The 14988-nt window shown below is 33.5% G+C and overlaps 2 protein-coding genes across 3 annotated transcripts in view; one reads left to right on the forward strand and one right to left on the reverse strand.

Moving 5' to 3' along the window:
• Positions 1 to 14988, reverse strand: part of LOC130612763 (U1 small nuclear ribonucleoprotein 70 kDa-like) — a 29407-nt gene that overhangs the window by 5612 nt on the left and 8807 nt on the right. Inside the window, exons 2-7 of the mRNA XM_057434121.1 lie at positions 1643 to 1808; positions 1492 to 1551; positions 1170 to 1224; positions 790 to 854; positions 613 to 675; positions 430 to 511 (exon numbers count right to left, since the gene is read on the reverse strand). Coding sequence (XP_057290104.1) covers positions 430 to 511; positions 613 to 675; positions 790 to 854; positions 1170 to 1224; positions 1492 to 1551; positions 1643 to 1786 — 469 coding nt within the window. The 5' untranslated portion in view covers positions 1787 to 1808. The remainder of the gene's footprint in view (positions 1 to 429; positions 512 to 612; positions 676 to 789; positions 855 to 1169; positions 1225 to 1491; positions 1552 to 1642; positions 1809 to 14988) is intronic.
• On the forward strand, positions 7802 to 14808 carry LOC130612760 (zinc transporter Slc39a7-like). 2 transcript variants are annotated; one of them, XM_057434116.1, is made up of 4 exons: positions 7802 to 8538; positions 10955 to 12014; positions 12378 to 12598; positions 13860 to 14808. In XM_057434116.1, the coding sequence occupies exons 1-4, from the start codon at positions 8518 to 8520 to the stop codon at positions 14109 to 14111; spliced, it is 1554 nt and encodes a 517-aa protein (XP_057290099.1). In that variant the 5' UTR covers positions 7802 to 8517; the 3' UTR covers positions 14112 to 14808. The 2 variants fall into 2 exon arrangements, with proteins under 2 accessions (XP_057290099.1, XP_057290098.1); XM_057434115.1 differs by lacking the exon at positions 7802 to 8538 and adding an exon at positions 9736 to 9868.

Genomic DNA, 14988 nt, shown 5'->3' on the forward strand with positions numbered 1-14988 from the left:
GAGAACTAAGCTTATAATAAAAAAGATTTAATATTTTTAACTTATGATTCCCGCAACAGAGTAGAAAAGGTTCATACTGTTAATGAATGAAGCGTAGTATTATGTCCATGCAGGGGAGACCACCAGAAACCTTTAGGTTAAGTTTTTTTTGCTTTGTTTTGATGGAAACAGTGTTGGGTAGGTTGGGTAGGAGGTGATTTATACCCACCAATACCCACCGTTAACACTTGCTAACAATACAATTGACATCATCGTCTGATAATACCATCATAGTGCTGGCAATATATAAATAAATAAATATAATATTTAGAATAAATCTTTAGTTTTTTGGAAAATAAAAAGTTCTCTTACCCATTAGTGCTTACTTTATTTTTATTTAGGAGTTAATGGGTGACCAAAAAAATTAAACAAAACAAAGGGGACACTTACAGTGCATGTCCCGTTCATGTTCAAACTCAACAAAAGCATATCCACGTGGTTTTCTTGTATGTACATTATAAACCAGATGAATCTAAATGAAGTATGCAGCTTTAGTTACAGTTCATCTGAAAAACAAATTTGCTGCCTCAAATTTGCTGATTGTAAGAAAAACTATGTCAGTAAGAAACACACCCTTCTAACTGGTCCATAGTCTTCCATTTCACGACGTAATTTATTTTCTGAAGTGTCGTAATTCTAAAAGAGAATACATACAATCAATAAATCAGTAAAACAATGAAAAAATATATAATAAAAAAAATATCACAACAAATTGCAATAACAACTTAAAAACGATATTAATAAACTCACAATTCGACCAACAAACAATGTTTTAAATGGATCTCCTGTGGCATTTGGATCATTGTGAGGATCCCCTGGAAGAAATATACACAAAATAATAATAAATTTTCATGTCAACAAAAAAAAGTCAATTATTCAAAAGAAATTTACTTGATTAACAAACAAAACGTCTGAAATTTCCAATTTGGAATTGCTGTTTACACTAATACACAATTTTTAGGCGTAAAACAGAAAACAATTTCTGCTATTAAAAATAAAACAGTTAAAATTCCTCAGCACGTCAAAAATAAGAAATACCAAAACTCAAAGACACAAGGTATTGGGTTTACTTCTTGATTCTAAATAAATTATCAATTAGGTCTAACTAAAAAATAGAAAAAAAATCTTACATTTCAATATCTTCTCTTGTAATTCATTATCAGCAATATCATTTTTCTCACGTTGCTAAAACAAACAATATGATTAAATTAAAATTTGAATAAAAACATACTATATAAATTCTTAAAAGATTTAAAGGAAAATTTTTACATTGTATACACTACTTTGATCCTTTCTAATGGCTGCAAGTTTGAAACAACTTCTATGCAATGTTTTCATGTAAAATTTAGAATAAGATTCATAAGAATAAGTAAGTCTTATTTCTTTTTTTTTTCTAATTAAAATTTTGAATTCAGAGCTTGAAAATAAAAAGACTACAAAGTTACAGATAACCTTTCTTTGTTCCTTCTCTTCCCTTGTTTCACCTCTGGTTGCTGGTGGGGGTTCAGTTTTCTACCACAAAAAATATAATTTTTTTATTGATTGATTTTACAGCTACAATAATAACAGACGGTTAACAATTGATTTCCAATACTTCACATACCTCAAATTCTGATAGAAATTCAGCTATGCCTGCTATTGGCTGAGCATTTTTTCTCCTTTTTAATCGATCCACAGGTGGCTTGAATAGGATCGGTGGTCTGGCTGAGAATAGTGCCAAAAGATTTGGTGGTAAATACTGTGTCATGTTTATGTATAAATATTATTCTATAAAAACCATGAAGAAAGAAGGATGTTAAGTATATGTACATATTATGTATAAAAATACTTGTTCGATATTATGAATCTTTGACATTATCTGTTAAAATATATACTTTGGGGAGAGTATTTAAACCATGATGTTTTTTAAAAATATTGAATTTCCTTGTCAACAATAATAAAAAAATTTGAAACATAACAAATATAATCATTCAATTCAAAAACGATGCAGTTAAAACAGGGGTCAAATTTCAGGGAAAGGCAATTTGTCTCACTTTGCACAGCACAGGGCCTGTAACTTAGAAAAAAGCACATGCACAATAAATTGCACACTCCAAGCTTTAATAATTTCATTTGTGTGAGCAATCCTAAAACACAGAAATTATGATATAATTGAAGAAACTGAAGCAATAAAATTCCTTTGCCCCTATACACATGGGTTGTACACAGGCTGCTGTTTTGGCATGGGAAACAAACGTACAAGAGCAAAAAATCACCGTAGATTTCAATTTAATCAAATCTACGAGTACGCAATTTTGCTAGTGCTACTTTTAAAGAAATTAACCTTGCGTAAATTTTTGTGACATCTGTCGAAATGAGAAAGAAATGTCTAAAAATAGTTTTACATAATAAATTCATCACATTTCTAAATGCTTTGGCAAAACAAGTTGTTTCATAATTTGTATCAATTTTTTTTCTGTATTAGTTATAAAATAGTTTTGAAATCATTTCCCATTTGCTTCCACTTTGTATCACTTTTGAGCTTAAAAAACAGAATAAATTACAATTGTTTCTGAATCGTTTCAAATCACTTCACATTTTGTTTCATGAAAAAATCTGTGATAGATTTTAAAAAACGATGATTTAAAATTGTATAAAATGTTAAACGATGGTGGAGACGGTCCCTACAGAATGTTAGTAAAAAAAATGTTAAAAAAGTGAATTACAAGCAGTAGCAGAAGAATTGATGCATTTAAGCAGGAATATTAAACACCTAATTAGGCGGCATGACCTAATTAGGCGAGTTGTTTAGTTAGGTGACGTGATGTAGTTAAATTAGGCTACTGGTAGTCTAACTAGGCCACTTTGCAGATAATTTTAACCAATTATTGTCTTATTTGCATCGCGCATTGGTAACTTATGGTCCAAACATCGTGTGGCACTATTTGTTGTTTTAAATAATGTATTTCAGCCATTCACGCCGCAGGAAAAAAATAAATATGGCAGACGAAAACGTCACCTAAATAGGCGATACTTAACCTAATTAGTTTATATATTTCATTTTAACATAATTCTTAGTTGCGTAAACATATCGAGGCACGAGTAACAATTTTGGAATCATGGTCGCGTAGACTATCCATTCTGAACAAAGATTTTTTGCGATTTTTTCTTAGGAATGTGTGAAAAGCCATTAAATATTGTTGTCTTTACTAGGTTATATATGGCCTAACTAGGCTACAATGAGTCGCCTAAATAGGTGGTATTCCTTAATTAGACTACCGTCGCCTAATTAAGTGTTTACCCTGACTGTTTTTACAAACTTAGTCTATCTATCTAAATGTTACTATTTTACTCATAGCAAGATATAAATGCTCTAAAGAAATTAATAATTCTCGAAAGAACAAGATGACCACCCTCATTATTCTATTTAAAACGCCATGGATGGACTGGTTCACGACTGCAGGTGATGGAAGAAAACATGTCCCTCGAATAAGTGAGGTTCTTCATGGTCTGTCCAGGCTGTCGATGCAAACGGATCGGGACGTAATAACGGAAATATTGCGATTTGATTGGTTCTTTTGCAAATTATTCCCAGCCTGCCTCCGGCCGTAATCACGAACCTCGCCCCTGTGTTAGTTATGACACCACAGTCCCCGACGATTATTGTGGTGTCAGAAATTCTTGTTCCACCGCCACCTACAGAAATGCCTCTTGAGAAGAATAGCTATTAGTACATTTATACAACTGGTTTACTTGGCGTTGTATGTGAATTAATCTACCCTACCTCTTTCGCGCTAGCCATATTGATATCAGAGAAAGCGAAAAGGAAGCCCTGGGAACGAGATCGGCCGTCCTCTCCAATATGAAAGGAGGCCCCTGACTGAGACCAGATTGCTTGTTTCCCAAAAATTATGTCAAAGATGACAACCTCTCTCCAAGCGCTGTCGTCTCTTTTTTCTAATCGTAACGGCAAGACGGGTCGTCCATCCAAGAACCATCTTAGCCGTTTTGGAGAAAGAGCCGTAGAACTTGCATAAAGGAGAAAAAAAAGTTGTTTGCTTTAAAATTTTTGATTTCTTTCTCCCCCTGTAGTTAGTGTCGTGTTGCGGTCTAGGTCGTTTTTAAAACATATGGTGAAGGAAACAGCCTTGACCTAGGGCCTGCAATCCTCGTCTACACTCGTTTCTTGCTGATGATGTTGAGTATGTATTTATATAATTGCAGAGGATCGAAATTCATAAAAATTAACCAATCAGAAACGAGCTGATAATTACGGTTAATTACGGTAATTAACATTTTCAGACCTAGATGTAGGTAACTGCTTCTTCTGTACGGCTGGTAACCAAATCTCAGGAAGTTGATACGAGATGCTGTTTATGTGTTTGTTACCTTCTACACTGTTGATGGTTTCTTTAATCTTCCTGGCCGTTGTTCTGGATTCTCTGTCAATGATTTTCTTCTCATCCCAATTAAATTGATGACTTCTGCTCCAGCTGTGGTCCGCAATTTCGTTTTTCTTCAATCTCCGTTTCTCACTGCGCGCATATGTTCTTGTACTCGTTGCTTAAACTTTCTTTTTGTTTCGCCTATATACACTGCATCACAATCTTTACACGGGATTTCGTAAACAACATTGCTTTGTTCTTCCAGGTTTATTTTGTCCTTTGGTTTAGACAAAGTGCTTCTTAGGATGTCTTTAGAGTTAAGAATGCATTTGTTCTTGTGTTGCCTTAAAAATCGACGAAGGATCTCGCTGGTACCTGGTACGAAAGGTAGAAATGCTGATGCGATAAATTCCTCTGATGTTTCATTGTTGTCTCCGTTGCATCTTCACTTCATTTTATTTTCTACTTGCGTGATGACTTTATGACTGTATCCATTTGCGATTAATGCATTTCTTACACGTCGAATTTCTTCTTTCCTCTCCTGTTTGTCACTGACTACGCTGTTGGGACGATTCAGTAATGAAGATATGACACTTTCTTTGCAAGATTTCTGATGGTTTGATTCAAAGTTAAGGTACTGGTCAGTGTGTGTTGGTTTACGATACACTGAAACTGAAATGGAACCATTCTTGCGTTTGACCAAAGTGTCCAGGAAAGCGATACTTCCATCGTATTCAAGCTCAACAGTGAATTTGATTTGTCGATGTAGGCCGTTGATGTGTTCATGGAACTCTTCAAGATGAGATCTTTTGATTATGGCGAATACTTCGTCAACAAATCTTTTCAAAACCTTTGGACGTCTGTCTGATGTGACTAATGCTGTTGTCTCGTGTGCTTGCATGTATATTTCTGCGACTACTGATGATGCAGAGCCTCCCATGGCAACTCCGTCTTTTTGAGTGTAGAAGTTCTTATTAAACAGATACCATGTTTTGGTTATAACAAGTTCGACCAAACGCAGAAAAAATCTGGTACTGGAACCTTCGTCTTTTCACCGAATGCAGCATCGTTTTCGATAAGGTCTTTATTGATGTTTAAGGTGTCTTTTATGGGAACATTTGTGTAAAGTGATGTGACATCAAATGATACCATGCATTCGTCGTCTGCTATCTTTATTTTTCTGATGTATTCCGAAAATTCTTTCGAGTTTTTGCTGTGGTCACCTGCTGTAAATTTGCTGAGGATAGAAGCAACAAATTTTGATAGGTTGTATAACGGTGTTCCAGTGCAAGAGAATATTGGTCGAATTGGATTTCTCTGTTTATGAATTTTTGGTAGTCCGTAAAATCGCGGTGGTGGTCCGTCACAAGGTTTCAGTCGGTAATACTGCTTATCGTCGATGTATTTTTTTCTCTTAACCTCCATTAAGATGTTCCTCGCTTCTCGTTTGATGACTTCTGTAGGATCTTTCTTGAGAAGTTTGTAAGGCCCGTTGTTGATGTGTTCGTTGCACTTGTTGATGTAGTCAGGTGTATTCATTATAACCGTTGTTCTCCCCTTGTCTGCCGGTAGGATTATGATATCTTTGTCCTTCTTTAGATTCTTCAATGACAGTCTTTCAGATTTTTGCAAATTGTCCTTTGGTGTTTTGCTTTTCTGTAGCGTGAGGCTTACTTTAGCTCTTAATGTGTCTGCCTCTTCTTTTGGTAGATCTTTAATTGCCTCTTCCACTTTCGCAACTATTTCTTTCTTTGGAATTGAAGCTTGTGTCATACAGAAATTCATGCCTTTTGATAGAAGGTTTGTTTCTTCTGTTGTGAGTTGTCTGTTGGAGAGATTGACAATCCATTTGCTCTTTTCTATACCCGTTTGTGTATCATCATTGAATCTGTCATTGATTTTGTTGAACTTTTTAAGGTGTCTGTCTTTAACCGGTCTCATTTCTTTTTCATACACGCTATCATGAATTTTCTCTGCAGGTAAGTCGAAGATCTACAGATGTTATTTTGTTGTGAACGTAGAGAAAACCGAAGATGAGTGTCGTGCATATTTTATTCTTGATTTCTCTAGTGATCGGACTTCTGCCAAGATGGTTTCTCCATATTGCTGTTTGATATTATTGAAAATATTATTTTGGTTTGTCTGTTCAGTATTCATATTACTTACTTTAAGCTTCCTGGTTATATTATTTACCATCAAGTTACACCTGGTTTCCACACCTTTTCTTGTACTTGATTGCGTCTTTATTATTATAACCCCCATATTTAATAAAGATATTTAGATTGGTAGAATGCATAATATTCTACATTGAGATAGTCTATGTTGCAGTAGTTTGCAAAGTAATGCTTGTTCTAAAGAAATGGTAATGTAATAGATTGGGTGAGCAGAGAAACCAGGTCATAAAATAAGTTCGGCGAGCAATATGCTTTGTTACCCAAAAAATAAACCCAGCATTTTAATAGCTGCATAAAATTGAGCAAGTCAACGCAGACACGTTTCAAAAACAAACACGATCCGTTGTCACAAATACTGTCCACAGATCACTTTAACCTGGCTTTATATTAGCTTTATTTATTCTTCACATTTTCTTATGTTGTTACATCTTCTTTTTACGGTTCTATTTTTATATTATTTTAAATGAGAGGTTTAGCTAGCCAGCAGTATGCTATCATTTTTTCTTGGGATTTGCAATTGCAATATTTTTCACATTTTTTCGCTTGTCTGTCTTGTTTTGTAGTGTTGTCTGTGTAAGTTGTGTGTTTTGTATTGTCCACGGTGGCTGTCATACTTCGAGCTCTGCTAACTTTGGCAGTTTCCGGGGTTTACTAGGGCAAAATTTTTAATTAATAATGTATATTTATCTCCTAGTTAACTGAAATATATGTTTATTTCATTCATTCATTCATTCATTCATTTTATGAGAGTCCATGTCATATTTCTGCAAAAGATATAGGCAGCTAGAACTAGGAAATTTGCACTGACCTGCAACATTTTATTTTTTGAAGCATGGAGATTTTGTAATGTTGTTGTCATGCAAAACATTGAATTAACATTTAACACTTGGTAGGATGTAGGGTGTTAGCTAGCTAGCTAGCTAGATTCAACCTACATTTATTCTATGAGAATATGAATATATAAGTTAAAAAATCTTGAATGTACTATAAAATCCTGGTGTCTATAGTGTTAGTACATTCATATTTCTGGGCCTCAAACAAACTATACTTTTTATTCATATCGTGTCTGGGGTTTTTATCATCCAGAATAATATTATTTTCAATTTTGCAACAAACTTTGTCACCAGGGCTCTTAACTATTCTGGAGCCATCTTGGGGAATGTCATATACGTAAAAAAGGACCAAGTTGCAGAATGTTAGCTTTTGGATATGTTGAGGTTATTCAAAGTAAAAATGTCTGATAACAATAATTTGACTTTCTTCACCTAAAGACTCATGTAACTAGAGGATGCTCCTACAAACTTCTTTCTATACCATCTATTAGGACTTTACCATATGGTAAGGATTCTATTCACTATCAAGCAATAAAAAACTGGAACTCTCTCCAAAAGCATTTCAAATCTATTGATCTTACCTCACTTAGTCTTTCTAGACTTAAATTATTTACCTGTACATTTCTCCAAAAAAATCACAACTCTTAAAATATTTTTTTCCGTATTGCATACAAACAAAATAATTTTGAAACTATACCTAAAGGTGGCCTCCTTAGATTAGCTTTTGCTAGTGGTTGGTCTCCTGACTGCTATAGCTTGTATTGTATTATTTTTATTTTTCAACATACAACTTTATATACATTTACACATTTATATATTATACTGTACAATCTATATAGCAGCAAATAAATACTACCACTACTACTACTACTACTACTACTACTACTACTACTACTACTACTACTACTACTACTACTACTACTACTACTACTGCATTTTCAGAACACACATACCCACACACAAGCAAAATGTCTAAGAGGCGTGCAATTAAGTACACATGCAAAATTGTATAAAAAATAAAACTGTAGCATAATTTGTTTATTTATATATACCTTGCATTATTTTTTAATTTTAATTTTAAGCTTACTGCGAAAAAAAAATTTACATATGAAAAATTTATTTAGAATGGTAGGTAGTCAATTATTACTTTGTATCTACTATTCCTGTGTTTCCTGTAAATTCCAGACTCACTTGTCGTAACACCTTTCTCTGTTATGATATTTAAAGAACCAAAAGTAATGGCAATTTAAGGCAAGTGATTGTTATCGGAGAACCTGTCAATAACTGCCATCTTTACTCATATTGTGTTCCCTCTTGCCATCAGGCAATTACATAAGTGCAAAAGGATGTTGTAAAAACACAGGTGGGGTCACTCCAGTTTAGTTAAATGTTTTTTTTTGTTTTTGTTTTTGTATTAAGATCACTGCCACCCTTAATAATGTGTTAGCTCTACCTATTATGTATTCTATAGCGCTATCAGGAAATCATTAATGGTTTATGTTTTATTAAAATTATCAATGTGCAACTAATCTAATGCTACAAAAAATTGGGATTGAATAATGTTTTATTTTTTTCCTGACGCATATCTCTACTGCACATTTGATAAATTTAGTAATCAGGAAAAAAGAGACAAGAGCCGGAGTTATTTATCACGTTCTAGCCAAATATATGCCAATTAAAAAATGTTTAGAGCAGGTAAATTGTTACCCGCTGTCATACATTTATAAAAGGATGTTTCTCTGCTATATATTATGGAGAAATGTATATCAAACAAATTCAAAAAAACAAGCACTTGTTTTTCTAGTCGAAACTAGAATGCTAGTTTTTAAAAGAGAAATTAATCAAAATCAATTTTCATATTGGGGAATCAAGCTATGGAATGCAATGCTTAACAGACTGAAGTCAGTTATTAACTCTGCAGAATTTAAAGCACAACTTTCTATCTTTTCTAAAAAAATTAAGAATTATTCTTTTACAATTAATTACTAGTAATATACCAAGTGTTGATTTTGAAAGTTTGGAAGTTCTTTGTAGGTATTTTGTGCACAGCTTTTCTTATGTGACAAATTCTTGTTCTAAGAAGGCAAGGAGGTTTAGGTTATTTTAACATAAGCAGGGAATTCCACGAAGAAAAAAACACGCGTGCTACACATCGCATGCGTAAATCTATTTTAGAAAATTTGCGCGTGCGTTTTTTACGATTTTTTTCCTGGTTTATTTCACTCTTATCAGTCCCGTGAGTGTTCTTTAAGTGGTGTAAAAGTGCTAAATATATTAACAAAACACCTTGGTTCGTTGTAGGAAGTAATTTATAATAGGTAAATAACAAAGAATTAAATTTAAACAGTGGACGAAGAGACGCTGACACGTGCCACACGTTGCACTTACTGCAATGGTCTGCCATTTTGTTTGTAGTGCTATTTATCCCCAACCTTGTTCCCAGGGTTATATTTTCTCGGTAGGTTATTTATTATCTATAAAAATGGTAAAATTGGAGTCATTTTTTATTTATTAAGGTTTCAAGTTTTGTTTGTTAGATTTTGGGAGACGGCTTGTTTGGAATACTTTAAAGTTGTTCTTTAGATTGTTATGTTATGTTCTTTTATACAGTTAAGAATTTTAAAATAAAATGTTCAACATTTAATTTCACACAGGCAGAAAAAAACACATTTAATTTAAACACGGGGAAAAAAACACGGCGTTTAATTAACGTTTTTAAAAAAAATTAATTTAACCACAAGTGGTTATAAACTGTTTTTAATGATACAGTTGAAGCTATCGATATAAAACGATTGAGTTTCGGAATACAGTTTTTAATAGTTAAATGCTTCAAGCATAGCCTTAGGCGGCGATATTAACTACGCTGTAGAAAATCAATTTTTATAATTCCTTCGTTAATTTCTTTTATTTTACGCGAGTAAAGAGTGTAATTAGCGCGTGCGATGAATCGCACGCCTGAATAGCTGTTGCACGTGTGTGGGCGCGTGCGCGTGCGCGTGCGATCGCACACGTCTCCTGGAATTCCCTGCATAAGCTGTAAAAATTTTTTTAAACCAGAGCTAATTATAAGCTACATTATGTTGTAACAAGCGTGAGTTCTTTTGAGAGAATAACATGTTTTAAAAAATTCTTATTTTGCCAGATAGCCTATAACCATTTCACCAAGCTTTCTTCTAGGATAATAAAAGTTTAAGCAAATGCAAAGGTGTCAAAATCCAAATTCAAAACAATCAATAAACGCAATGTCAGTGAAGCCACATCTCACCATCAAGTAAGGAATAATGAACAAAGCAAAACTATATAAAAAAATTGCTTGCAATGGTTTTAAAAATAATTTTTTTTTTAAAGTAATTTAAAATATATTGTTCTGCAAGAAATAATGACAGTCTACAGTAACTGGTCTTGTCCAATTCTTATCGGTTTCAAGTGCTGTGTTGGTTTATGAGTTCTCTTAAACATTCATGCTAAGGCTTCTGTGTCCAGAATTCATAGATCTGTTTGTTTATTTTATGTTGTTTAGTTAAACTTAACTCCTTGTGTTTAGAAAAAAATGAAAGTGTTAATTGCCACATTGCTTTTTGTTGGTTTTTGCTTATGTCATGAAAATCATGGCCATGCACATGGTAATCATGACCATGCACATGGTGATACATTAGAAGATGTTAAGTTCCGATATTCAAAGCAAGCAAATGCTGACAACTCAGAGGATGGTCCAGATTTTCCACCAGTACATGAACACCATGAACATAGCCACGAAGATCCACACCACGATCATGAGCATCTTGAGCATTCCCACCATGGACATAGTCATGAGGATCCAAAGCATAAGTATTCCAAAGATGCAAATGTGCAACATGCAAAAACGCATGAAAATACTCATGAAGGTCACACTCATAGCCATGAAGAACATGATCATAGCCATGGAGATCATGATCATAGCCATGGAGATCATGATCATAGCCACGGAGATCATGATCATAGCCATGAAGACCATGGGCATAGCCTTGGAGACCATGATGATAGCCGCAAAGGACATGGTCATAGCCACAAAGACCATGCTCATAGCCACGGAAACCATGATCATAGCCACAAAGACCACAAACAATACACTCCTCCTACGAAAGAACCTGTATTTTGGCTGGAACCACTGTTGGCTACTGCAATCATAAGTGCTGCTCCTTTTCTTATTTTGTTTATTGTCCCACTAAGTAGCAATTCACCTGAAAATCAACCTTTTTTGAAGATACTTCTAGCATTTGCATCAGGTGGTCTTTTAGGAGATGCATTTCTCCATCTTATCCCGCATGCAATATCTCCACATGCACATGATGAGCAACATTCACACTCACATTCTCACAGTCACAGCCACAACCACCACAGTGATAATCTTGGTGATTCCCATGACCATACTGGGGACATGATTGTAGGATTATGGGTGTTGGCTGGTATTATCGCTTTTTTAGTTGTGGAAAAACTGGTAAGACACATAAAGGGAGGCCATGGCCACTCACACTCTCACGGAGAGCCTAAAAAAGAGGAATCAAAAAAAGATGACACAAATGTCAAGAATGAAAAGAAAAGTGAGAAAAAAACTACTAAACCTGGTAATTATTTTCATAAAAATATGCGTCTAGATAAATACTTTAATACAATCAAGTAAGGGTTTATAAGACTAGGAAACACCTAAAAAATCATGGGATATTTACTAAGAAAAAATCTAGAAAACCTGAAAAATGCCCCAGCATAACTCTAACAATAGTCGGCCATTAATTAAAAGTGGGTAATGATAACTGCCTATGTTGTTTTAAAGACTGATGCGCTTTCTTAACTTCTCTGTCTGCAACAGAAGACACAAATTTTACTAATTTTGGCAATTGTTACTTCTCTTATCAAGATGTACGTCTATTATGGTTTGTACATACGAAGAGAAAGGATTGTTTTTAAACATGAATTATTTTATAATTTAGCCAAAAAAGAGAAGACAGAAAATGAAGTAAAAGTATCAGCTTATTTGAATCTTGCTGCAGATTGCACTCATAATTTCACGGATGGACTTGCCATTGGTGCTTCTTTCCTTGTTAGTCGTAATGTTGGTATGATCACAACATTAACAATATTTTTACATGAAATTCCTCATGAGATTGGTGACTTCGCTATCCTAGTTCAATCTGGGTGCACCAAAAGAAAGGTAAGTAAATAGACCTTATAAAAGAAAACAAGTTGCGAGAGAAAATTTTGCGAAATTTTACTTTTGCAAATGAGCAGTCCTAAAATGTTTTATTTTGCAGGCTATATTTTTGAAAAAAAATTTATGGATATTATAATGTCATGAAAAAGCAAGTTTATTCTAGGCTACGTTTCGACAGCTACAGTTGTCATCGACGCGCAATGATCGTAATTATCTTTAGCCATTTATTAGTTTAGGAGGTAATTAAAAGGTTCAAAATCAAGTTGCAATATTTTTAAAATTTATGAACTTAATTTTTGCTTATGATGAAGATTCCGTAATTTTAATAGTAATTGAAAATCATTTATTTTGACTTTCAGAAAATTTTTGTGGATAGAATTTGAGTTTTATAAAAAAAAAAAAGAACCTTTTGCAAAAAATTCACCTACATATAATGTGTTCCCATGTTGTGCTTCACATGTAGTGTAGGAAACATCTTGAAGACAATTGTTGCATAACAAGAATACGATTTCAGTCTAGGACTAGAATTAATTTTCGCAAATATAACGAATATTTTGTTAATTTCACAAAAGTTATTGAGAAACTTGCTTTTCGCGCAAATCAATTTCCGCTAAATTTTGTTTTTTTTATTTCTTCTTTAAAAAAGATTTACGCTAACTTTAACTTTACTCATACTATTTGAACTTCAGCAGTCTTTATTGTATTGTATGTCTTTTACATAGAAGATTTCAAATCACAGTATAAAAACAAAAATGTCACCACTTTCTTCTTTCGCGAATTTCGCGAACTTTAATTCTCGGGAAATGTTAGTACTTGCTAACTTCGCGAGATTAATTCCCTGAAGGTATTTAATCAATAATTTCTTTTATTTGGAAGGAAATAAAAAAATAAATTATTAACAATTTAAACTCAAAATGAAAACTACGAAAAAATATTAATGTTTTTGAGACATTTTGGTTCTTCTGCACCTTGTAGTGGATCACTTTTTATTCCTATCTCACTTTGTATTCCTGTCGCACTTTGTAATCCTATCGCACTTTGTAATCACACCGCAATTTGTAATCACACCGCAATTTGTAATCACACGGTAATTTGTAATCCATTTTATCGCACTTTGTAATCCCAAACCTATCGCACCAAGGATGGAAAATATGCTATAGTTTAAAAATTCCCCTCTCTGAGCCTTAATATACTTATAAGTGTTATGTTTAAAAAAAACACACGTAATTAATCAGCTATATATGGCCCTTGTTATCTTTAGGCGATGATGTTGCAACTAGTGACAGCTGTCGGTGCGTTTGCTGGTTGTATTTGCGGTTTACTTGCAGAGGGACTGGGTACGGCCGCATCGAGTTGGATATTACCCTTCACCGCAGGTGGTTTCATATACATAGCTACAGTGTCAGTAATCCCTGAACTGTTAGAAGAATCCAAATTAGTTCAGTCGATTAAAGAAATCTTGGCTTTATTAGTAGGTGTTTTTCTGATGGTTTTGATAGCTCTCACTGAGTGAGTAGGTAGAACATCTTAGAGTTTATTATTGAAACGAATTCTATCTTACTTTTTAAAAAAAAGGTTTTTTTGGTATTTAGTTTTTGTTTTATTTAATATTCTATTTGACTAGACAGATTTTGTATAAAACTAGATTTTTACATTATCTATAGTAATGTTATGCTTAGGGTGGTATTATTTTCAATTAACGGTGTTATTTTTAATTTGTATATGCAATAAACAGATTAATTAAGAAATTCGACTCCTTATCGCAGTAAATAAGTTTTCTACGCGATTTCTTTATAAACTGTATGTCAAAGTACCTAGAACGAAAAAATTTAGCGGTGCATGCGAAGGTGCTTGTTCGCGGAAAATTACACATTTTTCTTTAGTGAAAATGTTGAGTTACATTTTTTGCGAATTTTTTTCGAAGCTTTCAAAAAAAACATCCTACTTTATATTTTTCATAAAAAGAAGCGAAAATTTAATTCAATTTGGGTGTAAATCCATTTTCACCATATAAATTTCGATGTGCTATTTTGTATAGGGTGGTCGACAAGGCGGGAAAGCTGAAAAAATATTTTTCCATCGCCCATTCCCTGATGGTTTTTTTTCTTGTAAAAATTAACCACGAATATCTGTGTGTACACTTTTAAATATTATTTCTTTAAAGTGTATAATACTTTTTGCAAGCGTGAAAACAATGTACGATGAGAAATTCTGGGTTGTTTTTTTTATGCTTGTACTGTTGGCCACTTTAAATGTCTGGCATAGATTTTTTTATAAATTACAAAAAAAAATTAATATGTAAAAATATATAGCATTCGAATAGATGATGTGCTCTATGTAATCATTACTAATTTCAGCCGGCGAATATTTTGCTTGGTTGATGTCATGGA

The sequence above is a fragment of the Hydractinia symbiolongicarpus genome, chromosome 10 (assembly GCF_029227915.1).
Source record: "Hydractinia symbiolongicarpus strain clone_291-10 chromosome 10, HSymV2.1, whole genome shotgun sequence".
In the NCBI taxonomy this organism is placed as follows: domain Eukaryota; kingdom Metazoa; phylum Cnidaria; class Hydrozoa; order Anthoathecata; family Hydractiniidae; genus Hydractinia; species Hydractinia symbiolongicarpus.